Raw genomic sequence first — 25801 nt, forward strand, 5'->3', positions numbered from 1 at the left:
TGGTGTAGTGTGGAGTCTACGAACATTATATGGAGCTGTCCAGTGCTTAAATCTGAACAGCTCTGTATAAGATGTGTAGTGTGCACTTTCATTTGATTTTCTTGGACTGGGGACCTTTATTTTATTGGCCCACCCAATAAAATAAAAGTGCATACTACACATCGTATACAGAGTTGTTCAGATTTTTTGGATGGAATGCATTCGATGAAGACTATAAACCCTTGCAGTCCCTAACCTGGATAAAAGGACGACTCCTGCAACCATTCCACAGATCGTTGGAGCCAAGACCCTTACGAAGAAGTGCAGCACTGCTGATGCTCAGAAGAAACGCCTGCAGCTGACCAGCACCAACAACCGTGAAGTGCCCAGTGAAGTCCTGCTCCTCTGCCTGATCAAGAACAACCCAGTAAGTGTTAAGATCCCTGGACTAGTGAGAATAACCAGTTTTGACCCCTTTTCAAAGAGCCGTGACTAAGCAGTTGGCAGACAAGCTCTCTCCTGGGCTACCTCGCTGCAGTCGTCGCTGTTCTGAGTGCATCCTTGGAACTTCGAGGATCTTCAACTTGTACTAGAAGATGCCTGCTACTGCATTTTCAGCCTTCTTGCACACACAAAAGTCAGACTGGCCATGCTCCTTTGGTTGCCCATTGTTCATCCCGTTACCGCCTGATCGTGGTGACTTGGCTTGCAAAAGTTTTCTTCACTCCCTGGAGGGGTCGTGAGGTCAACACCACCTCTGCACTTCCCAAGAATTCCAGCTCCTCTGCTACCAACATACCCCACTTGTAAGACCCTGGATGTGTCCCTTTTTTACAGCAGTCAATTGCTTTCTAGCTAGATTTGTGCTTTATTAATCCTATAAATACTGTGACAAATCCTTGAATGTCATTCCTTCTCCCCTAGGGAGAGCAACTTTCCCAAGAGGACAGGCCGCTACCTGATAGTCCTCCTGCTGGTGGTACTCAGTGGGTGGATCTCATGGGGAGGGATCCCTCCTATAGCACTAGGGACGACTATCTGGAAAGAACACAGTATTTAACACCCCAAAACACCTGCCCTAATGTACCTCTACCCTCTTGTCCCATGTAAATCTGTCAGATGCAAGAGGATCAGAATACTGGGATGAGGAAGAACCTAAGATATCTCAGGGAGATTACTGGGACGAGGAGCAGGTGCGCAGTCATGAAGAGCACTTCTGACAAGAATAATGAGCATTCTAGTGGTTCAAGAATGCTGATTGTAGAAACCACAGTAGAAATAGAAGGACGACTCCGAAAGACGGAGCTGAGCCCTCCCTGGAGGGGCCACAAGATTCAAAGTCAGCGAGAAGGAGAAACCAAAATCTTCTCGGGACACTACATGGGAGTTGGAGGAGTCTCCAGTCGGTCCGTGGTGGAAACATTGAGCGGAGCACAACAGAAACAAGTTAACCACATGCCGTGGAGAGGATTCACAGCCAGCAGAGCAGGACACGCTGTGGAACAGCATCAACACCTGCGGAAGAGAGTGCACAATGGGCCCTTTTCGGTCTGCAATCAACAGACGGGCAAGAGAACTGGAGAAACAGGAATCAGGTGCAAGTAAGCCATTGAACTGTCCGGATGCGGGGAGAACTTCAAGCCGCCCAGCTTCCACTGCTGCGGAGCCACTGCAGCCAGTGAAGAACCCGAGAGAGAGAGAGAACAAGGGAGGCAGAATGGAGCAGCAGGAGCACTCCGTATGGGCTGAGAAGGCCCAGCAATTAACCCAGAGGTAACAGGGTTGTTGGGGGGAGTCAGAAGGGCACAGGAAACCCAAGAACCCGAATCTGGGAAATACAGAGACTGTCTTAGGTAAATGGGGCTAAGAGATTACCTGGCAGGATAGTCAACCAGGTACATCAGCTGCAACCTGTGCAGAGTCAAGAAGGTTCTGGGACCCACCCCCAAGGGAGAAGGAGAGCACCAACACCCTCCCGTATCGCAGTATCTCGCAGCTGAGAAAAAACAGGTCTGACAAGTAGAAGAGAAACATTCAGGTCTGGAACCCACTCCCGCAGAACTGTATAAACCATAGAGAGGTCAGGGGAAGGGAGGCATTCCCACTGATATTGTGTACTGGAAAGCCAAAAGAGGTCAGGGGAAGGAAACCATAACCCTTGGTATTGTGTACTGGAAAGCTAAAAGAGGTCAGGGGAAGTAAACCATAACCCTTGGCCGTGTGACTCGTGAGCAATGCCAAAGAAGGTCCAGGGAAGGGAGTCGTTCCCTGGACACTGCAGAACCAACGAGCCCAAGACACCCGGAGAAGGGAGGCATTCTCCAGGAACCCAATAGTGGAACTAACTAAGGGCAATAAGGAATGGTGTAGGAGTTGGAACTTTTACATCTTTCTGATTTGAAGTAAGAGCTTCACACCACCACAGGCTGGCACTTTGTTTGGCGCCCCTTAGAGGGCCAGAGACCTGGAGGAGAGAGTCATTCTTGCAGGTGAGGCTCCCACCTGCAACTGGAACTATAGAACATTTTCCAGAGAAAGGGAGTCATTCCTCTGGACCAAGAAGACCCTTTTCCTCCTTATTCTTAATCACAAGTGTGGGGGATAGAAGTAGGCATTTTGGCACACAATGGGGGACTCTCGATTTACTTGGACTTTCTGACAATACCCTTAGTTCCTTAGTTGAGGCAGGGGAAACCCCTCTTAGAATTAGGGAGAGCTAGGTTTCAGCTTTATTTTTCTAAATAAAAGACTATGCCACCAAGCATGCCAGCTGTGTGTCAGTCTCCTGTTTAGGCCGTGAGGATAGCTCAGGGGCAACACGTTTGTCTTAGAAGCAAGGCAACACAGGTTTGAATCCCAGGCTCGCGCTTAGAGACTGGTCTCTGGTATTGAGCACGTTATAGAAGAACAATTATGAATTATAATACATACTTCTAAAGCCACACAGAATCTCCATGTCCAAAGCAGTACTAGGCCTTAAAATATCAATCACTAGGCCATTAATAAACGTTAACCCACATCAGAATTTACAAAGGTGCTCCCAGAATCACCTTCAACAATGCTATGACTGTGGCCTTTATTCAGCACATGGGCCAAGGAGAGAGGGCTGTGCCATTTCTGCACATTGTCAAATGCAGTCAATCTCTGTCATATGACTAGCAGAGCATATCACAGTTACACCCCAGCAACCCAAAAGGAAAGCAAAGACCAAGCCTGTCCCACTTTTGCGGTTGCAGACTGCCTTGTCACCCCAAGACATTTCCTTGTAGCTGGATGCTTTAAAGCGCATTGTAATCAGTCATCACAAGCAGTAGGCCTCAAGGCTGATAAATTTAAGATTTTCAAAAGCCTGATCATCTTAGTAGGTAGGTCCAAGGTATCCCGCCCCTTAATACAAAGCACAATTACATGCATTGCTGCAACACGGGCCCACTGAACAAACTTCTCACCTCGGGTTGCTGTCATATACACACATTTCTTGTCCTTGGTGATAGGACGGGGCTTGCCATGTGCCCAAGAAACAAAGTTGAGGAGGGTGCCATCAGACCACCTGCAAAGGAAAGAGGAGTGCCTTTAAAGTTACGAGTGCCCAGAAGAGAAAGAGCCAGCCTCCCTCTAAAGGTTTGAGTGACCGGGGCACAGTAAGCAGAGCCTTTACACAGTGAGAAAGGCAGCCTAGAACCACATCATCAACAGCAGAAATGCAGCTTGGGCAACAAGCATATTTTTTATTTTATGAAGACAAAACCTATATTCTACGTGCCCTCAAAAATGTGCATCGACAGAAGATATTTCTCTTTATTGATTGAAAACGCTTTTCATCTGTCAGGAGCAAGACATACATCCTCTTGACCACTGTACATCCTCAACATATTAAAAATAATATATTGTGAGTATAAAAAGAGCCAACCTTGAAATAAACGGGTGCGTTAAGGTTAAATCTCTGGGTTCATTGTATGTGGTGAAGGGAATCGGACTATTTTATCCATTAGGCTTTGAGGGGGAGAATATACAGAAACCTTGAGATGTTTCAGAAGACCAACCCAGTGTTGTCAAAACAGCATCCGCCAAATTGGTAAAATTGATAGAGTGACAGCGTGGTACAGCTTCACTGCCAAGAAGGGAGGGTGGTGGGGGGTTCTGGTATCAAAATTCAGTTGAGTGCTAGCTTTTATAGGTGTTCAATACAATGGTGATTGTGTAGAAGAAAGCAAACTCGCCCAATCTCCGCTTACACCAGGATCTATACGTTTAGAAAATAGCAAGTTATCTGATGGAATTAACAGACCACGAAGACACGCTGACAAATTAACTTTTCCCCCACGGCTGGCACATACACAGTATTTGGGGCACAACAACCCTGTTGCCAGTGATTCATATATTGTACGCAAAATAGTGTCAGTACCCACGCCATCCTCCTTCCCCGAGAGGTGGATTTTTAGGCGCATTATGTTTTGTGGTGCGCAAATTTGATCAAAAATCACTACCTGCCAATGAGAAAAATAAAAATAAATAAATCAATTAAATTAAAATTAGCTTTACTTAAGCTCAAGAAGCCATTATCTCCAATGAGAGGGCTCGGAGGCCACAGTCACCCTTCAAGAACAAGCAAAGTCTAGGGATCAGAGCAGGCCCGGCTCCAGCGGGGGGGCCAAGGGGGCCAGGCCCCCCCCAAGGTTGCCTCTGGGCCCCCCCCCCCCCAAGACAGGGGGCCTTGTCATCGGTTTTAAAGACCACTGAGGGGAGGGTGGCAGACCGGGGGATTTCGCTCTAAATGTGCTGCAGCCATTACAGAGCAATTAACATTCTGAATTAACATTCCACAAAAAAGGAGCAATACGGGCTGATACCAGAAGCCCAGGAGGTGGGTCCAAGAGATCCAAGGAGTCAGTGTACTCTCTGCAGTATAACTGCACTTCTGGCGCAATTTGCTGCGGATTTGTTTGCTTACCCTGGGCAATGATCTATGCCTCACAGCCGTTAATGCAGCAATGACAAGGGAGGTGAAGGGCCATTCACACCTCTGTAGCACACCCATTTAAGCAGGCTGCATATAATTATGAGAGAAGATCCAGTGTTGCTATTTTTAAAATGCAAGGTTCATCTTACATCCGTTCCTAAACGCTCAAAACTGAAATCACAAGTTGATTTCTGTAATTTAAAGTATGTTTATTTTTGTAGGAATATAAAGTTATTCCCATTATGCTTAATAACATGGTTAACTGTATTAAACAATAAATGACAGGTGATGTTGCTTGCACACAGATTTATGCAGCTGGTGCATCAATCAAAGGGGGGCACTTACAAATTACATTCAAAGTATACATTCTGCTGCATTAACTACTTGAATATAAGTGGAATCATGAGATTTGTAGCGAGGAAAATGTAATACTTGAGGGGGGAGTGTAGTCAAATCAAAAAATGATAGATGCAAGGCTTTGAAATAAACATTACTACTATCATTGCTGTCGACAGCTTTCCATGCCATTATTCTTTAGTATGTCTGTGCAATTACAGTAGGAAACATGCCATTAGTAAATACATCTTGGTTTGCCACCAAAAGATGCAGTGCAATCTCAACTGCTTGGCCAGGTGTCTTCTGCACTGGAACACAAGCGGTCACAGGCATTTTTATGTCTTGTGGTCTAGCAGTTTGGGCAGGGCTGCTCACCTTAGAGGCATGGCCAAGGCTCATTTGCAAACATTGGTGTGGAAGACAGACCAGTGCAATGTCAGTGGTTATTACTTGTTCAGAGACTTACATCCATCCTTTTTAGTTTTGGCTATTAGGTGTAAGCCAGAACTCTTGCATTGGATCCAGATAGAAAGGAGATGGAATGTGAGGAGGCACACATATCCTATGGGCACGTTTGGTAATTTATCCACTCATTGACTGCACATTGCCATGTTAATCCCTAAGGCGTTCCCATCAACTACCTGCCTCTCCCTCCCAAAACATACCCTCTTCGGAACTGTTTGAGCATGCACTATCACAAAGTAACACAAACCATACGGCATAGGGCCTGTCAGTGTTTTATCTAAGCATACTTTCGAGTGTTTAATGACTTCATTGCTTCTATATATGAGCTCCTGGTGTCATAGAAATATCTTAAAAATGTGTGCCATCAGCCAATTGATTTACAAGCAATTTATGTGTCTTTGCATCTGTTCACTGCACTAGTGTTCTGTCTAAACCGAGCACTCGCAAAGCCAACAGTGTTGTCTTGTGTATAGTATTAGAAAGACGTTTGCCAGGCAATGACATCATATGCCCATGTTCTCATATGATTTTCCAGCTGTTCCCCATCTTAGAGCCAGGTGGTACCCTCATGGCACAGTGCCTGGCAAATGCCTATCCAATGCCTAATCAAAAGTGTGTTTGCCACGATGTGGAGGCCATGCTAGCTACATCTAGAGAATCAAGCTACACCTCACTGTGTAGGTCCAACAGGACCCTACATGAACATGTCAAAGATGGCAAGTGTGGACCATTTTCTGATGATCTTCTCATGCATACTTAGCAATGGGGTTCCGACTAAAATCGAATGCATCTTTGTCTGTGCGGAACCTTAGCATACCCTGCCAGAACCTTTCATGATTCGAACTGATAAGTACTGACTTGATAACCTCAGACTATTTGAGTAACTATTTACAGAGTTTGCATGCAAACAGAATACATGATGTGTATTGTGGGTCCTGTTTGGAAAGTATGATGTAACTCCTGGGTGCTAAGGGTTTAGGCAGGACTTGGAATGGAAATGATTTACTGTGGGATCCCACTAGTACTGGGGAATGGGGTGGGGGGCTGAATGGGAGCATTATTCCCACCCCCGCCAATAAACATTTACCTCTTAGACGATTAATCATGAACATCAGGAAAATAACAAGAGTAGAGCATTTCCAATAACATCTTTTAAACCTAAACAAAAATAGTATTTAATAAATATTTTCTGAAGAGCCCCATCAGGCCCCTGCTCTCCTTCTCTCGCCTCAAAGAAAAACAGCCACGGCTCCACAGGACCTCCCAGCGAGCTCTTATCTTTTTAACCTGTTTCACCAGCAGATTATTTACAACAGGAAGTGATTAGAGATCAGAAAATGTGACTGGTAGTGACCATTGCTGTGGCACTTTTTCTTAACATTATATAAGGTTTTAATAAGCTATTTAAGTGTGATTGTTGGGTGATTAGAAATAATGGGGAACAGAACAAACTGTGTGAAACAATGAGCTTGTCATGCATTTTATTTCACTTTTTGTCTGTATGATATTTTTTGTAAATTCTTACTACTTTGCATGCTGGAGCTTTTAGGCTTCTGTGCAGGATGGGGAAAAAGCAACAATTATAGGGGGTAATTTTCCAAGTCCAGCAAAGAGGAAAAAGTGGCACTAAAAGCATTTACTGCCACTTTTTATGCACAGCAGGATTTTTTATGATTTGGCAGATAAAGTTGAATAGCAGAGCAGACGTAACACATTCACTTGTTCTTACAAGTCACCCTGTCCAATGAGATTGTTTTCCATCAGTATATATTTTTATGCTGGAGGAAAGCCAATACATACCTATGGAATCCACCTTTTACACCTGGTAAAAGCAGGCAGATTCCAAAGGAATCTATTGTAGATGGCTCCCACAATTGTTTATTGTGGAAAGGACTTACACTTTTCCAGACACATAGTGGAAAAGTGAAGAGAAAGTTATTTTGCCTATGTTTTACTATTTACTTTTCCCGTAATTGGTAGAATAAATTAAAATGGCACAGAGAGGCCCTTTTACAAAAATGTGCATACAGGAGGTATCCCTTCCATGAAATTCAGGATTCAAAAGAAAATGACCCCTTTACTCGTTTTCATCAGCACCTAACCAAAGTGTGTGATCTTGGGCACACCATTTGATCTCACTATGCCTTACCCGCCAAAATTAGGTGACCCTAGAAGTCATTCAGTTCACCCTATAAGCTATTCCAAAAAAGTTTCATTCATGGTTGAACAGATAGAAAATGCAGGGGTCAGGGCCCGCCAAGGAGGCACACACACATCCTTCTTTGGAAAATATAAGGCTGCATTTTCCGAACAAAATTGTTACATTTAATAGAAAATCAACAAAAACAGGGAGTACAGTGTTCTGGGCGGCATTGTTGAATAGACACCATCAGAGATGGAATAAGGACTGGGAGCCTCTTTCCTACGCCCTCGCAAAGGAGGAGGAAGCATCATCCTCTATTCTCTCTAGCTAGGCCAAGGAGACATGGTGGGAGTAGGTCGAGTAGTTGGGTATGATGTAAATGGGAATGGAGGTCAGGGAGATAGGACAGATGTGGAAATTCATCCCTCCTCACCAAGGGGGAGCTACCCCCTTTGGGACTAGGAGGGTGAGCTCTCTATGCAAGACCCTTGCTAGGGGACAAGGCAAGCGGGATCCCATTGGGGGTGATGCCCCTTTTGCGAATGAGGAATCTTTAAGTAAGGATTTTGTTTCACCTTCCTTTACTTCAAACTCCCAAGTGTTTGTTGGTCTTATGAGAAACACACAGAGGAATCGTGTCCAGGGCCCCTTTAAAGTGAATGGCTTGGTTTCTGACCTGTATTTATTGACGCCCATTTCTGAAGACCGGAACCAATGGACACTTCCCTTCAGTTCCAGGGATGTACATAAAGACAGCTGGACACTAGTAGAAGGAGCTAGAATCAGCAGGAGAGCGAGAAATGCCAGCTTGTGTGAGCGTGCAGAAGAGGAAGTCTCTCCCGCGCAGGCAGAGCTGAGCCAAAGAGACATGTATGGTGGCTGAGCACCCAGGGCAGTCTATATTATGCTGCCACTTCGACAAAGGCAGGGAGCCCGACAAGCTCTGGGCTGCGGAGGAAGGAAGCACAACCAGGCCAGAATAAACACACTAGCGTCCTGCCTTTCTGACACCATGGTCCCATAGAAGAAGGGACACGAGGAAGTCGACTGTGTAGGGCAGAGCTGGGCTGAGTGCAGGGATCCATGCTGGACACAGAGACCGCCTCCACGAACGAGCACCGCCACTGGACAGAAGGTCTGAGGCGCCGCAGGTGGAAGGCGGTGAGGCCACACCGTAGCGCACACAAAGCTGATAATCTGAACACACAGAAAGGGGTGAGAGAAGCAAGAATCAAAACAGTGCTGAGCAGGCCATTAGCCCACACCAGGCTATTCATCTGAATACCCCAGGAGGAGATGATGGAAGCCATAATCAATTCAGGGCTAAGCAGGCCCAAAACCCACACTGGGCTGAAAATCCAAATAACCCAGGACGGGGTGAGAGAAACCACAACCAATGCAGGGCTCAGCAGTCCGTAGCCTAACAGAGGATGGAAGTAGAATATCCCACCAGGGATAAAGATAAGGTTTTGTTTTTGTGAATAATGACCTATCCAGATCAGAAGAACCTGTTAAGTTTGATGAGAATACAGGAGAAACTAGAAACTGTTCTGACTGGCAGATATTGCTGTGGCTTTGCCAAGAGGAAACAGAGAGATTTATTTTGTTGTTGGTACTGCTACAGCAACCGGAAGTCTGAGAAAGACTTTGAGAACTCTTTGATGGGGGTCAGAAAACCAGCCACCACTAATCTACCTAAGGGTGAGTAACCCAATCCAAAATTATAACTTATTTTGTCTTTTTCTTTCATAATGGTAGGACAGATGTTACGTTAGAATAATTTGTGACAAGGGATTCTTTGTAAGACGTCCTCATGAGCACCCTTTTGTTGTTTTTTAAGAATAGGGACTGCATCCTAGAAGTAGGGTTTAGAGCAGGAATGTTCTTTATTTTAAATAAAACGCCTTGTTCAAACATGTCTTCTGGTCCATCTCCTATGTCTGACTTACCACAAAGAGTTTATGGAAGGTGACTGGGTGAAAGGTGAAAGAGGCGTGGATTGAATAGAAAGGGGAATGCAGATGGGAATGGAAGATAGGTAGATTGATATTGTCACACTATTTTTCTTGCATCTCTTTTGCTCTGTAGTGTAGCTAAATAATAGCACTTTTATTTTTACTATTTAAAGGGCAGAACTAGGTCGAGAGCAGCGGAGCACTGTACGAAATGTGGGTAGCCAGCATTTGGACTGGCATCTTTTAACAGTAGCGAGGTACTGTGAGGTCTGTGCGTCGGTATGTTCATACATTGGAATCAGTCCTTGGTCAGGTGTTGTTGAAAGAACAATGTTTTGAGAGATTTGTGAAATTGAAGAATTGTGGGGGCATTCCGAGCCGACACCGGGATAGAGTTCCAGAGGGTGGGTGCACGACAAGAGAAGGTTTGTTTGTGTGTTCTCCCTTTGTGAAAAAAGAGAAAACAATATATAACTTTTGAGAGCAGAAGACTTTGTAAGGGGTACTGGAGAGCATGTGATTTTTTAAGGGATCGAGGGGGAGAGCAGATTTCCCACTTGAACAAATTGAGTGTTCCTGGACAAATCACGTTGTCAGCAAAACCTGGTGAGGTGACCACAATGTGTAGAAAACCTAAACACACAACTCCAATAGTAGAAAAAGAGAACTTAAAAAACAGGGAACATTTATAGCACTTGTGACAGCCATGAACTTCCTCCACCCTAAGTCCTCACCTACCCAGGGCCTTCCATCAGTTGTGCCCAGCCCTTTGCTTTAAATCTGCCACTAAGTGTAATTCTGCCACTTGGTGTAATTCCAGCAAGCATCCTGATCCAAAATTCATGTTGGTTTACGGTACGTGTCTCATCCCCGGTCCTAACAACCTGGATTTGAATCCAGGCTTCTGTATCTTTTTAAAGCAGTCCAACAGACTAAATAAATGCAATGGTGTGAATTAATTTTTGCACATCAAGGAATACATTTTTGCTGCACCATGCATCTGGGAAACATGACTCAATGCCAGTACTTTCTTTAGGGTACTCCTACATACACCCATTCTCAATGGAAATTGGGCCCCCCTGATCACAAACCTGGCCCCCCCAGATGTAAATTCCTGGAGCCGGCCTGGATCAGAGGCTCAAAGCCTGCAGTCGCCCTTCAAAATAGATTTGTGCAAGTAGGAAATCCTCTTGTTCCGCTTTTGGGGCATAGGGGAGAGTTTCTTCACTTAACTTCGTTTCCTATTTGGTCGTTTAGCAATTTTCTGATCTTTTAATGTGCCCGATTTGAAGGCAGAATTTTTTTTGCCAGCCAATTAATTGTACTAGGTTAAATACCACACTCCAGATTTCGATCGTGGAAAAAAAGCCAAAAACCAGTAAAGCAAACAATCATGCACAAGAGCACCAAGCCCAGCAAAAACATCAGGTCAGCCAAAACAAAACCGCACTGCTCCACTCACATACGGCAAAGAGAGTTGTCAACAGACAATCCTGACTGTTAGGACTGATTTTCGATAACCTGGCCTGGGGGACAGATGTATAGAAGGCCAACCTATATTGTGACAGGGACAACTCTGGGAGCTGTAGCTAAACCAGTTCAATGTAGCAGTGCCAAGTGCTATAGGCAAAGCTCAAGAGGTGGTGAGCTTGTAAAGGGTCCACCATGAGTACACACAATGGGAGTCACTAGACAGTATGTTTAAAAATAGTTATTTTTTTATGACCAAACAACACTATGAAAAATGACTACTAACAGGTAGAGGTATCACACAACACTAATAATAGAATACATATATACAGTCACTAGAGCATTCTACAGACCAAACCCATGTAAATGAAAGTACAGATTAGATTATGCACTATGTCCACAGAGAATTAGCCTTAGCTTCAAAAGACCCACATTGTCTGGTGCCTAATGCCCAAAAGTCAGGAAAAGTTCTGACAGAGTTTGTGACTCAGGACAAAATGAAGGTAGGGTCTCTGGGGGCGAGTGAATGATTCCAAGGGTTAAAAGACAAGTTATTCTAACTAACAAAAGTGTCCCCAACTTTCGGAAGGCTTGCACAAGTAAGCAATGGCGAAGCCAAAGTATTGTAAAAGATTTAGAAAAGTTAGCAAAACTTTTAAGGGGAGTTTAGGTGCTGGTAAAAACCACTGTAACTCAACCCCCATATTCCCATTCTTCACAGGACCTGGCAGGTCAATGGAAGAAGGCCTGAGGTCGATTTTCTGCCATCAGTCCCAGTCCTTGATTCGCAGGGGTTGCAGGTTCGAGCTTATCTCTGGTCGGTGTCTTTGTCTTTGACTGGTACAGGGACTCTTGGTGGCAGAATGCAGAAAAACACGATGAAGGACCCCTCTCAGGACTGGACTTAACTCAGGTAAGCTGTTTCAGACGGCGGTCACCCCAGCAAGGCAACGCAAAGGGGCTCACTTGTCGCGATCAGAGTTTCCCTCCCAGCTCGGGTCCCCTTGATGCTAGGACTCCAAAATTACGCTGGGGTAAATATTGCAGGACAAATTGAGGATCCCCCAAGTTCCATGCCTCAACGCGGAACAGCGACGTCAGCAGCACAGTAGCCTAAACTCAGAGCTGGTAAGCCAAAGGGTGGTCCCGGGGCACTTCCGGAGGTTCTTCTTCGCAGGGTACCGAGCAGACGTCAGGAATGGATGTTCCCTCCACTCCGCGGGTCGCAGATCCCTTGCAGGACTGCTGAAGATCAATAGCAATACAGGGCTCTGTCAGGACAGCAGCATTAATTAGTTGGCAGGCCTCCGTCAGACTGGTCTCACAGCTGGAAAGGAGTCTTGTCTCCTTCAGGTTTCTCCAGAATCTCTCTAGAATAGGTGCAGGGGTCCTATTCTTATCCCAAAATCCAGTTAAGAGCAGAAGCTCTCACTAGCCAATAGCAGAACTAGCCCCACAGACCCAGTAGTGGTCCAATCAGGATCACTGGCAGGAACACTCATGCATAACACTGAAACCAGTTTGTGGATTGGGACCAGACAGCCCCCGCCCACATCCTGTCAGCAAACAAACATTGCCCTCCAGCAGCCCGCCAAAAGCCTCTGCTTTCCCAAGCACTGGAAGTTCAAATAAGTATTTTCCTGGCCTCACAGGCCAGGAAGAAGGCTAAAAAACAAGATGGCTAAAGGACAAGCGAAAAACCTTGTGGCATGGCCATGTTTGGTCACTAGCCACAGTTAGTAGCTAAATGCGGTAAATGCGGTAAGGCTTAACCGAAAAAGCATCAAAACATGGTAAAAAGTCACTGCTGCCACCCGCTTGTCCATTTGGCACACCTAGAGTAACCAAACATTCTTTGAGAATTAGTCTAGGGCAAAAACAAAAGTGTACCCCATTGTACTGCATTGTAAGATGCATAGCAAAATGATAAAAGTTACCACAAGTGATAACAAGTTACAAAAAATAGTGACAAAGTAATTAGACTAAGGGAAACAATATTTCCCAGTACTGAGAGCCGAAGGACATGTCGGTTTCCCCATAACAGATGAGCAAGACAGTGTAGTGCAGATTAAGGCTTCACTGCACTGTATAAAGTACAGGTCAGGATGAAAAATAAAAGCAAACAGTCTGGGAGTGCAGGAGGTGGGGGAGTAGTTTTCCACCCCACTGTCATTTGTCTGCCAGAGTGCCTGAATGGGACCAGCTCCTACTGGGGGTCTGGCTGCCCTGATTGGATAGCAAAACCCTGCTTTCTGTAAATTGCTGAGGATAATTGCAGAGAAGTGAGTGCTGGAACTGTATAAAAGGTGAGGCTCGTGGGGTGAAAAGCAAGTCGACCACTGGAAGCTTAAGTAAACAAAGAAGATGACCAGAGACGCCTGCAGATCCTTTGCAACACTGTGAAGCAACCACTGCTGTTCTGACCGAGTTTCTGTGCGACAGAGGAACTCCGAAGAGGACGACTCCTTCCCTTTGACTGGTGGGAACAACCTGTCCCAAGATGAACTTGAATTGAGCCATCTCCCGAGGTCAGCTGCGGAACCCCGATACCAGGAGACCTGATGCCCATTTCGAGTGCATCATCATGAAAAGGCTGAATGCCTCCAAATATATGCTGACCCCTCAAGAACACTTCAGAGATCTGATCCAACTCGCCCAGACCCCCTTAGCGTGGGAAGCGAAGAAGATTGATTGGGTGATCCGCATCCTTTGTTTGTGCTGCGGAAAAAGTGGCAAAACCGCAAAGTGAACAAAGAAGTTGTTGAAAGTCATTAAATCTTAGATTATCTGATAAGAAACACACAGGATACAGAATATAGTGCCTTGGATTCTCTTTAAAGGATACATACTGGTAGCCGTAAAAGGATACTCTCGACATCTTCTCCCAACCGAATGATGGTAGAAGTAGAACGTAGTGCAGTCAAGAAAAACCTAACTAATGTCACTCTGTGACTGGTAAAATTCTACAATCAGAGAGAGTCATTAGTGGGAAGGGCGTGAGTGGACCAAGCTTCACCAAGCTGTTGATAGAAAGGAATTGTATCAGAACAGTAGTAGAAAGGAAGAGGACAGTAACAACCTATCTATTATGCACTAACCTTTTGTACAGACACTGGTAGTCCAAAGATGTCCAAGGAAATCCAGGGAAATGACAAGGAAGGGTAAGTGAGGAAACTAACCCGTACGGAATGAGGGGCGCACTAGAGCCAGGTTGGTGCACACAGGAAAGCGTCCAAAGTTCAATGCACTATTTAGTAGACAAATAAAAGGAGAGGATGGAAAATCTTGATCCAGGAAGATATGTCCTTTTGATGACTGAATGGAATCCAGTTGAGAAAGTGGTAGTACAGACTCTTTGAGAATAAACCACTAGAAACTATTCACTGTTGCAATATAGGCAAGATAGGAAACCGGACACAGCAGGGTGTAAATGGTAATCTTGTGGAATTAGCTGAAAGTTCCGTATGGAGTTGGAGCAGAGGGAAATGCCACGTAGGAACGCAGCTGGAAACCCTGTGTGGAACTTGAGGCTGAAATTTACAGGATGCTGTGTAGAAACACGGCTGGATACTCCATAAGGAAAAGGAGCTGCGTGTTGTTGGGCGCCGTGTAGATGACACAGTAGAGGCTCTGTGCAGGAAATCAGAGCGGAATGCGGGGCGTCGCGTAAGAACTTGGAAGACAAACTCCCCGAGCGGAATAAAAGGCAGTAACTAAGCGTCTGCGCAGAAGCAGCAGATGCAAGGCTCCGGGATCAATAACACAAGTTAACGCGACCAGAAGCGTCGGCGCTTAGGATCTGATCCGTTAAATGCAGTCAGCCGACGTACACCCGACCAACGTCATGACGTGATGTTGGTCAGGTGATCCAGGAAGAGGAACAACACACAACACAATCGTAGCCCCAACACGACAGCATGCAGGTGCAGCATCAACGGCGTCTCCCGGATAACTTCCATTGTGTGTAGAACGGTCTAGCCATTCTAAAAGCCGAAGATGCCGTTAAGCGGGAGCGTGTAGGATGTGTAGAGGAGCCTGATGATGCAGGCATGACAGCCGTGCCCTAGGTCCTCCCATAACACTGCTGCTGAAAGACCAGTCCAGTGTCCTGCCTTTAATCATCAGACCAAGGAATCTACAGGTCGGTTCCAGAGCTGCAACATCGCGGAGCACCCAGCACAAATATTTTCTTCTAACCTAAGGTACTGTGGGGAAAAATGTATTGCTTACTTGATTCCAGAAAGTCGCTTCAGAGTGTTGGAGATCATGTAGAGGTGTCCAGGGCAACAGCCTCTTACCTCCAACTGAAGCCGCTACTTGTTTCCCTTCATTGAGTCCTGTTTAGGGTCTGCATCGTTCGTTATTTACTTGCTGCTTTCTAAAAGACTTGAGACTTGAAGAAATCCAGATAAAACTCTTCGTATTCTGCTGCCTGTCAAGACTTTGAGCCCTCTCCAAACTGCCTTTACTAGGGTTGCGGTTTTGGACTTAAAAGACTTGCTGTGCTAAGAAACCCTCTCTAGAATCTTGAACCAGACTAGGTTACTCTAACCATTTTCCTTCCTTTAGGTTACTTTCTTATATGTGTTTGCAGAGTAATGTCTTACCATAAATCTACTAAGAACCGCATGTGCACATAATAACCGATAATACGACAGCATTGTCTTTTCCCTTCCTAACATTACAACAATCGTAACCATGAACAAGCACAAAAGGGAAAGTGTCCTTTGAAGTATATTCTAAAGTATTCTGAAGTGTTCCAGTGTAAACGTATGAGGTAGTTTGTTTATTCTATATTTTTGTATTATTAGCCCTTGGTTTACAAACAAAACCTTTTCACTTAAAATTCCTTTACGACATTATTACTTACATCACCAACAATTGATCCCTTTACCAAGAAATGAAAAACGAAAACTATGCACACTTAAATTGACTAAATAAAGCAAACAAAGGGGGAAAAAAGTCTTAATTTCAAATTTTCAAAATGTCCTAGGTCACTTATTGTTGGTCCTCAATTTCCATGATTATTTCCTTCAAAAATGCAAGGACTGCCAGCATCAATGAGATACGGTTACCTTATATTAATAGAGCCCACCAATCTTTCGCAGAGGCATTCACTAGTTCATCAAAAAACTTGCCAAGAATCTTTGTTCTAATGCCCCTTAATGCTGGGCATACTAATGTGAGGTGAAACAAGGACTCCCGATTGTGTTTGCACAGTCTACAGGAGAGGTCCCGTATGGTTTTATCCTTTCTTGTTTCTATCACTTCTTATTAGGAATCAGATTAAAATGGAAGCGCATAAATTGACCCCGTAAATTGCTGGACAAACGTACCTGTAATGGCTAGTGGAAGTGAACCTTTTTATTAATTCAGTGCATCTTTACCGGAGGCTGTTTCCACCCATGGGTGCTAATTTTACCAAAATGACCCAGTCTTCTTTTTTTTCTCGCCATTTTAGCTTTCCTTGTCCTTTCTTGTTCCTTCTGATATCCAGGGTGGGACATACCTTTGTGTGATTTTTATCATCATCAGGAATCCTGTGGATTCCCCACCCAGGCACCAGAGTGTCTGTGAAGGCAGGAAGCGAGGGAGGAGACCAAAACTCTGCAGCCCTTTGTCTTCCAGCCTGACTGCGAGAATCCAGTTCTAACTGGAAGGCTGGCTGTCCTAAAAGGACAGCCAACCACCCAAGTTTGAATGTTGCAAGGCTGTTTTGATTGGCTGGGTTCCTGCATAAAAGTCTGATCCTGGAAGCTGAAGAGGTAGCCGACCACTGGAACCAAAAACGAAACCGAAGAGAAAGATGAAGAAACCACAGCTGAGACAATTTCCAGCGACTGAAGAGACTGCTATGTAACTGGTGCCTGCTGTAGCCCTTTCTTCCAATCAACCTTGGGAATCCCTAAATGACGACCCCAGCTCTGAGCCTGTGAGACCCACTAGCCTCCAGGCGACCTGCATTTTGAGCCATCCTCTGGCAGACAAAGGACATGGTGGTGCAAAACTCCTCCCCGATGTCCTACCTGGCCAGACACACTGGAGCCTAGGCGGGGACACTCAAGGGACCCCAACAAAGGGAACTGTTAGGCAAGAGTGTATGCAGTACCCTGTGGGAGAGTGCACTAGACCTGTCCTCTTGGCAATAGTTAACCCAACCGTTGATATAACCATGTCCTACATAAGTTCTTAAAGTGACTGAGCAGCCACGCAGATCTCAAGGGGAGGGGTCAATGTTGCAACATAGAGTTTCACAGTGACAAGTATCCAAATAAACACTTAGACTCAAGGTTTCTTGATTAAACAATTATTTATTAATTTAACAGTCAGTTGAATAAGCCTTCTTTAGAAGGGAGCAAATATGTAGCACTTAAAATATACTTCAAAAATACTCACTCTCAGTTTCAATAAATCAGTAGGTACCTATATGAGATGATACAAAGACACTTCCTACACCCTGAGGTGACTTAAATAACTAGGACACCGTAGACAGATATATCACTGGTACATTTATAGCAATACTGAGTTTGGTGTTAAAAGGAAAAGGTTAAGGGAGAAAACAATGGTTAACACGTTTATCAAACAGATAAGCACTTTTGAACCCCCCAATGCAATGTAGATTAACCCTTTCCCAGCTATACAAGTTATAGAATGTGTGACTTTTTGGAGGGACAGATCAAAATACAAGTCAGAGGTTGGAAGAGTCTTCAGGGAGCTAGGGCAGCCAATGTTAACCGAGCAAAGTCTGGGGAAGCTGGAGTTCTTCTTGAAGGTGAGTAAAAAGTCTTGCACAATGCTATAGAGTTTTTGTTGAAAAATAAATCACTGTTGGGCCACAAGCTGGGAGGCTTGTGAGGGGCAAAGCTGCATGAACTAGGCAAAAGTTAACAAAGACACGCCTCAACTGAGAGCTAGCAATGCTACACAACAAGAGGCAAGTAACGACGAGTTAACAGTACCTTAGGTCTGAAGACATTGATTCCAGTCGCCTTCTGTTCCTGTTGTAGGTCCTGCATATCCCGTGGTTCCTGAGCCTCAGTAATGGGGAAAAGAGGGAGGACGTCTGGGGACGCCTGCACTACGGTTTGAAGGTTGGCGGCAGCAATGGGCAAACATCAGATCAGCAGCACTTTGCGGTTTCAGCTTCTTGCTAATAGCACCACTGCGATTCTCGGATACCTTGTAGGCTTTCCTCGGATCTGGGGTCCAGCACTCTTGAGGTGGCTCAGGCTTGGTCAGTCCTGCTTCATGAGAGTCCGGAAGATCTTCCGGGAGCTCGGGTCTGACCTAAAGATTATGCACTTGATTCTGGTGTTCCTCACCCTGGCATTTGGTTCCCGCAGCAGCAATGGAAGTAATGGAAGTACAGCCAGCTCTGAGAGGTTTTCCAGATGAGTTTGTCTTGGAGTCCCACCAACCCACAGGGAGAAGTTGTCCTTTGCAGGGCACCTCTAGTCGAGGCAGAATTCGGAATTTCAGCACTGCAGTAGGCTTCACCGGGAAAACCAACGGTCCAGGAGCCGCAGCAAGCATCTCTTCCAAGTTCTTCTTCGGATTCCTTCGTCCAGTGGTCGACTCTGCCTTCTGTCTAAAATACCTCACCTTTATTGCAGGTTTCTCCCATTCATTTGCACCCTAGCTGTCACTCACATGGCTAATCACTTTTGGGTGCATTCCTGTAACAAAGGAGAGTAAGCACAGAGTTTCTGGCACCTACCTCGCTTCCTGCCGTGCCAGACACGCTGGAGCCAGAGGCGGACTTCACCAGTGAATCCCGTCAAAGACAAAACGAACAAAGGTACCAAACCTGGTTTGCCACGCAGAGTAAATCTCAAGAAGGACCTTTCCAACAAGAAATGGTGAAAAAAGAAGACTGGGGTCATTTTGACAAAATGGACCATGGGTGCTTTACTGCAGCTGCGAACGCAGCCCATGGTAAAAACACACAATGGTAGGAAAAAGTAAACCACTGCCACCAGCCATTAATTTTAGAAAGTGTAACAAAAATGTTACATGAGGAACTAGACAAAGGGGATACTAAGTAACCCCTCCAGCACCATATTGTAAGATAGTGTGTGCTGGTTCTAGAAAGTTACAAATGTAAGTAAAGTCAATTTCACTTCACTGCTCTTGGAAACAGCAGTATATTTAAACCTTTGGGAAATCTGAAAGACTTCCCTGTGCCACTGCACTGAAGGTGCTGTGTGTCACAATGTAAAAAGATAATGCCTATGGAGTTTGTCAGACTCCAAAACCAAAAGAAACGCAGCGTCCAAATTACAGAAAAATACGAGAGAGTGGGAAAAAGGTCTCGCTCTCTCTCTCTTCAGGATAGAAATTAAAAGTCCTAAAGTCCAGCAAAAAGAGCTGTTGGTCTCTAAGGTAGAAGGGAATTAGCACATTTCTGAGAATTCCCCATAACAGTAACACACACTGACCTCCCCCTCCCAGAATGGTAGAAGGGTTAACAAAGAACAACCATGCTAGTAATGGTGAAAAAATAAGGGAGGCCACAAGTAGGTACTTGGGTGCCCCTATTGTGCACTACCGGGGCTATGGGCATAGCCTGCGCTACAGAAATTACACAATAGTTGGTTGAACATGTCCACTGCTACCAGCCATAATTATGAGATGGTCTATGTGACTAAGATGTCTCAGGAGCAGAGAAAAGGGGATCCTAGGTGTCCGCTTGGCACTCCACATAAGGTGGGGTGTGCCAATCTTGCAGACTATAAAGTTTTAGGAGGATACTAAGTATCTCTCTATTCCTAAGAACTGTAGGATACAGAAAAATAATCTCAAAGGAGGATGCCAAGGGTCCCCAGCAACACTGCCCATAAGGAGCTGTGTGCTGCAATAGAAAAATACAGATGTCTTTAAGAGCTATGGAGCTCCGTAGTAGAGGTGGAATACAAAGAATAGAGTTCCAAAGGACAGAACCCACACATATAAATGAGTGGACAAAGGCTCCACACATTCAGGATTTAAAGAAAAGAAAAAGGTCCTGAAGTCCAGCAACACATGCTGGGATTCTCACTAGGAGAGGGGATGAAACATACAAATTATAAATCTTCCCAACACATGCCTGACCTTTACAGTTCCTTACAGGCATCTTATTTGTCCCAGTACAAAAGTGGTGAAAAGAGGTTATCTTCATCACTCTCAGTTGCCTCTTCTTCACGTCAGTATGGTCAGGTGTTTTAAGTGGGAAAATGGGAGAAACGGGTCTACAATAACCGATAAAAGTCAAGGAGGGTTCGGTGGACTGTCACAAGAGAAAGGGGATACCATGTCTCGCCTAAGAGTACCCCCGCTCCCACTCTTCAAGAACCCTGCATCCAGGTGATTCTCCCCCAGGGTCAGGATCCAAGAGCGATGGCCTTTCCCTGGCCACCTGCACAGAGGATCCAAGGGGAGTAGGAGTGCGAATACCCTCAGGTTTCTCACAGCAGACATATACTGCTTAAACTGGATGGGACGAGTACAAGCGAGCTAGGGCATACAGGAGAGGAAGCTCCAAATCGTAAAGATGCAGAGGAAGAAGCTAAAGAATGGGGAGGAAGTACAGAGAAGAGGAAGGTAAGAGAAGGAGTAATATGACAGGTTGAGAAGGGAATGAGAACAAGCAGAAGAAAGGGAGGAGAGAAAGGAAAAGGCAGAGGGAGCTAGAGGAGACAGCGATGAGGAAGGCTGATGAAGAGAAGGAGAGAGTTGCAATTAAAGAGGGAAAAGGGAAGGTTGGAAATCGAGCAGCTCGTTAAGGGGCGCCTACGCAGAGAAGAGGAGGAGGAGGAGGAGGATAGGAGACATGAGTGGCAGAGAGACAAAAGTAAAGAGACATTCTAAGAAGATAGTGGACACTAAAAATGACTTGATGTGTCTAAATGATAATGAAGGAGAGGGGATACGAAGAAGAATAGGGGATCTTTATAGGAGCAAAAGAGACTGTTCAGTTGCTCCAAAGGCCAGCAGGAGTACAGTAGGGCCCTTGTTGAGGGGGGGAATGCAATTTTTCAGATAAAATGAAGGGGAAACAACGGGAGTAACCGATGTTAAGGCGGCTCAGCTTTGAGGACAAAAGAGAAAGAGACAGTGACGATAGTATTGGGACCATGGGGTCAGATGAAGATCGACAGGAAAGCAACATTGACAAGGAGGAGAGGTAACTCTGCTGGTCCAGGGAAGTAAGCACTGACAGACACATTCTGTGGAGATGGGGAATACATCGGGAAGAGACGAGGGAGAACCAGAGGGACGACTGTAGTGTCCTGGGAACAAGTTGCATAGTGCAGACGAAATTACTCCAAATGCGCAGAGGCTCAGAGCACTGCCAGGACGGAAACGAGTTGACAAGGGCATTCAGAGTAACTAAAGACATGGGGAGATATGACGGAGGAATGAGACATAGTTTCTGTTACTACAGAAGGATGGCGGACAATCACAGTATATACTCTGGTAACAGATGGATAAGGATAATTTGAGGTGTAAGCTACCCTCATTGACTGAAGGGGCTGGGAAATGGAATCATGAGATAGAAAGATTGATAGCAGGGACGACACTGGCGACATTAAGAGTTTACGCTCAGCCATTCTCAGGAAGGTAGCGGATGATATCCCAGAGTGACCGCGCACACCTCAATAACTGCTGAGCAGCCGTATGGCAAGCTCTAAGGGTACAGTACCCGGATACATCTGACATAAGCAGAATTATGGCCTGCAAAATGCATGAGGACAAAGAACCACTCCAATACATTCAGGAGATACAAGAGCCTTGGCGTCTTGAGATGCGAGAACCGTGGGATAAAAAATTGGGGTTATTGCATCAAATATTATGTGAAGGATTGACAGAACAGAAGCTGGTGGGGATGGAAGCTAAACCATGGTCAGAGAGATCCAGCTAACTATAGTGCGCTATTGTCGGTTAAGGCAGGAGAATGTGAGAAAGTGTGAGGAGAGAAAACCAGAAGAGGCTAAGCTAGTGCAGAAGAAGCTACCGAAGTACACAATGGAAGGGGCAATGTTGATGAGTGGAGAGGAAATAGTTGCCCAGAATACGCAGAAAATAACCGCAGATAGTAGGAGGAGGTTTCGTAGGAAGGGGCAAAGCACACCACTGGCCGGGGGGACGGGGAGGACTGCCCCGGAAAAGAGGGTTTGGATACCCAATGCAACAGGGCGGCGATGAATTCAATAGGGGACAGCCAAGACCAATGAGGGGCCCAATACAATGCTGGATTTGTGGAAGGATAGGTCACATATTGCTTATGTGCAGAGACAGGGGCGGAATATTATTACCTGATCAGAATCGACAGAGTGATCTGCACTCTTGTCCTCGTGTTGACCCCTATTTGTACCTTACTGCATTAAAAGATGGGGTAGCCTGTACTCACGTGTATCTTGTTCCAATTGAATAGTCCCTCATGAGTCGGAGCCCCCGATTACAAAAAAAGAAAGATCTTCATCCATACTATTATTTAAGTAAACCATAGAAGCCAAAACAAAGGGGAGGGTGGTCTCCCCACACTAGAACCTTAAAAGAAGGGTCCAGTGTTTCCAGAACTAAAGTAAATGCAGGAGGTGAGAGATCCAAAAAGTCTAATTTTACCTTCCAAATCCATGAAAGAAATCCCAGTGAGCGCAGCACTAGTGCTGGGAGGTTCAGGAAAGAGGTGGTAAGATTTGCAGAGAAATCTCCCCAAACAGGACCTATGAAGGTTCTCCCATTGCGGTCAGGACTTCATCCACACCAGAAGTGCCACTTGCAGACTTTACCTGAAAGGCCCATGGTTTTCGTTTGAATTGAGCCCGATCCACCAATGCTGCTCCTGGCCACGTGAGAACTGCAGGTCAGAGAGAGAAAACAAGTCATGGGAGAACTCGCCATGAGCAACAGATAACAAATAACAATGAGTAGTCTTCAAAATCAGCAAATTGGACTCATGCTTTGATACTTTAATAAGTATTGGCCTACATGCCATGCACGCCGTGAATCCAGGTAAGTACACCACCCCTTCCTATTCCCCTCTCTCCTGTGGCCTGGAAGTGGTTTTTATTTTAAACTCGCACCCACCCGGGTCCGTGTCCTCCGGTAAAGCCCCCCACTCCTCCCACCACCTGAATTGCGGCTGCTTCATCCACCATCCCGGCTCACTTCGCCAGCAAATTCTACCTTAAGAGGCTTCTGTTGATGCACTCACTGCCTCATGCATATTGGCCTGCACCAACTTTCTAAATTGCCTCCACACAAAACTATGTTCCAGTTGGCTAAGTGTTTCCATTGTTGTGCTGCCCATCTCTTCCTGCCTATCCCAGTCTGTATTTCACACTAAGGCCTGCATTAATCTATGTTCTACGGGCAAATGCCATGCTTTATTTATTGTTGGGCTTTTTACCACTTTTTAGGAAATCAAATCGGGGGGGAGGAGGTTCTGATTCTATTTGATATCTGTATATACTAGGCCTTCCACCTCTATTCCTGAATCCAAATCTGTATGCTTTGTAATTGCTGCTGTGCTATAAATCTAGGCCTCCTTTTCCTCCATTTGAAAGTCTAATGTGTGTCTCTATCACTAGTTCTGCTTAAAAGCTAGACCTTTCAGCTTATTTTAGAAGTTAATTCTTTGCTTTTTACTCATTTGTAGTAATGTCGAATCCACACATCTGCTAATTGCTGGTTGTGTCTTCTCTGTCCTCTTCTATGTGACTTTCAAATTGTGAATTTTTAGCCTCTTAGACTACCACCCATCCCACTCTTGCCTCTCTGTTCCTGCCCTCTCACTTCCATTGTTTGTGCACTTCTGCTATTTCTGTAACCCTCCCCCCATCCTCTTTCTCTTGGCCTGTTCGAAGAATTGCCTTGCGGCTAGTGGGTTGGGCTCTGCAGTTGTTCCCTCTCCCCTCTCCCTCCTTCTCCTCCAATCTCCACAATGGTGCTCTCAATCTCCCTCATTTGCTCTAACTGCTTCTCTATCACCTATCCTAACCCTCTGTCTAAGACTGGAATGACAAATTTGAAGAAGGATCTCCTGGTCTCCAATGCTGGCCTGCATATTGCTGACACCTATGTCAAGGCTTCGGCCAGACACACCCTCACCGATATCCTCTTTCATTCCTCTCCATCCCTTTGGGCTCCCCTCATGGTCTCTGTACTCTCCCCCTTCTCTTCCTCTCCCATTAATGGTGGCTACCGCTGGGAGGTACTCTTGGCATTCCTTCCTCTCCTCCAGGGTCTTCATTAATGTCTATCAGGATGGCACGGTCATGGCCCACAGAGTTCAGCCTAACCTCCTCCTTCTAGATATGCATCTCCCACCTCTCACCAACTTCCTCCTCCTTCTGTCATCCCTCTAGCACCTCATCTCCAACAGGTGTACCACACTCCTGTATCCCTCCTCGTAAGACCTTAAAAAGTGGAAACCTGTACCACTTAGCTACACTCAACTCTCGCTCTCCCGTCAAACACTCCTCTGACATCTGCCACCTCCTTGAGGACCTAGATGTCCTCTGTCTCAACGAGATATGGTTCGCAGACAGCTCTGTCACAAGCTTTGACACTCTAACCAGAGGGCTACAAAATCCTCTCTAAACCTAGGCTTAACCGGCCTGGGGGCTGAGTGGCTCTCATTTTCCCTGAGTGGGTCCCTTCTACTATTATACCCACTCAGGCCTATATCTCTTTCAAATCCCTTGTCTGCAGGCTTGATGTCTCCCCTGGCTTCTCTCTTACTCTACAGGCCTTCGTAGGCCAGGTCTTCCACTTCCACTCCGAAAGGGCTGACCGCACTCCTCTCTTGTGACCTCCTCCTCCAAGCTTCTCTTCCTTGGAGACTTTAATATTCACCTAGACTTCCATGATGCGGCCTCTGGATCTTTCTGCAACCTCTATGACTTGCTTTCCCTCTCTATCGTTTTCTCTGGTCTGACGTACTCTGCCGGACACACCTTGGATGCCCTCATCTCCCCAGACCTCCCCAACTACAACCCTCTCAGTACCCACCTTTCCTCTCACCTGGACCTCCTTGGTCTCTGGATAAGCCTAAGCCCCGACTGCCAGCCTCCTTCTTAATTCGACTGATGAAGCGTCAGCTTCCACTTTTGCCACCTCCTTCACTCCACTTCCTACTCCCTCCACTAACTCTCACTCTGACACAGCCCTCTCTAAACTTCAACTTTCTATCTCCAACACTCTGGATATCCTTGCCCCTGCCATGATGATCCGCCAGAAGCTGGCTTACAAGTGCAATCCCTGGTACGACTACGATCTGGGCGCTCTGAAACACAAGTGCAGAGTTGCTGATCGGAAGTGGTAGGTTTCGTGCACATCCTCTGACAAACTGGCCTGCCGCCTGCTCCAAAGGCAATACAGACTTGCCACCTGCTCTAAGAAGTCTATATCAAAATGGTACTGTGTCCTTTCATCGCGGGATGTTTTTTCGGGGGGTTTTTAACTGCAAATGTTTTGCTGAAAAAAACTCAATCTAATTTTGGGGGGAGG

General features: G+C 45.7%; 1 protein-coding gene across 1 annotated transcript in view; it reads right to left on the minus strand.

Moving 5' to 3' along the window:
• The window catches only part of MRC2 (mannose receptor C-type 2), a 587074-nt gene that overhangs the window by 89677 nt on the left and 471596 nt on the right, over positions 1–25801 (minus strand). The window contains exons 18-19 of the mRNA XM_069634149.1: positions 23080–23147; positions 3429–3529 (exon numbers count right to left, since the gene is read on the minus strand). Coding sequence (XP_069490250.1) covers positions 3429–3529; positions 23080–23147 — 169 coding nt within the window. The remainder of the gene's footprint in view (positions 1–3428; positions 3530–23079; positions 23148–25801) is intronic.

The sequence above is a fragment of the Ambystoma mexicanum genome, chromosome 13, assembly GCF_040938575.1.
Source record: "Ambystoma mexicanum isolate Mex_15411 chromosome 13, UKY_AmexF1_1, whole genome shotgun sequence".
Lineage (NCBI taxonomy): Eukaryota > Metazoa > Chordata > Amphibia > Caudata > Ambystomatidae > Ambystoma > Ambystoma mexicanum.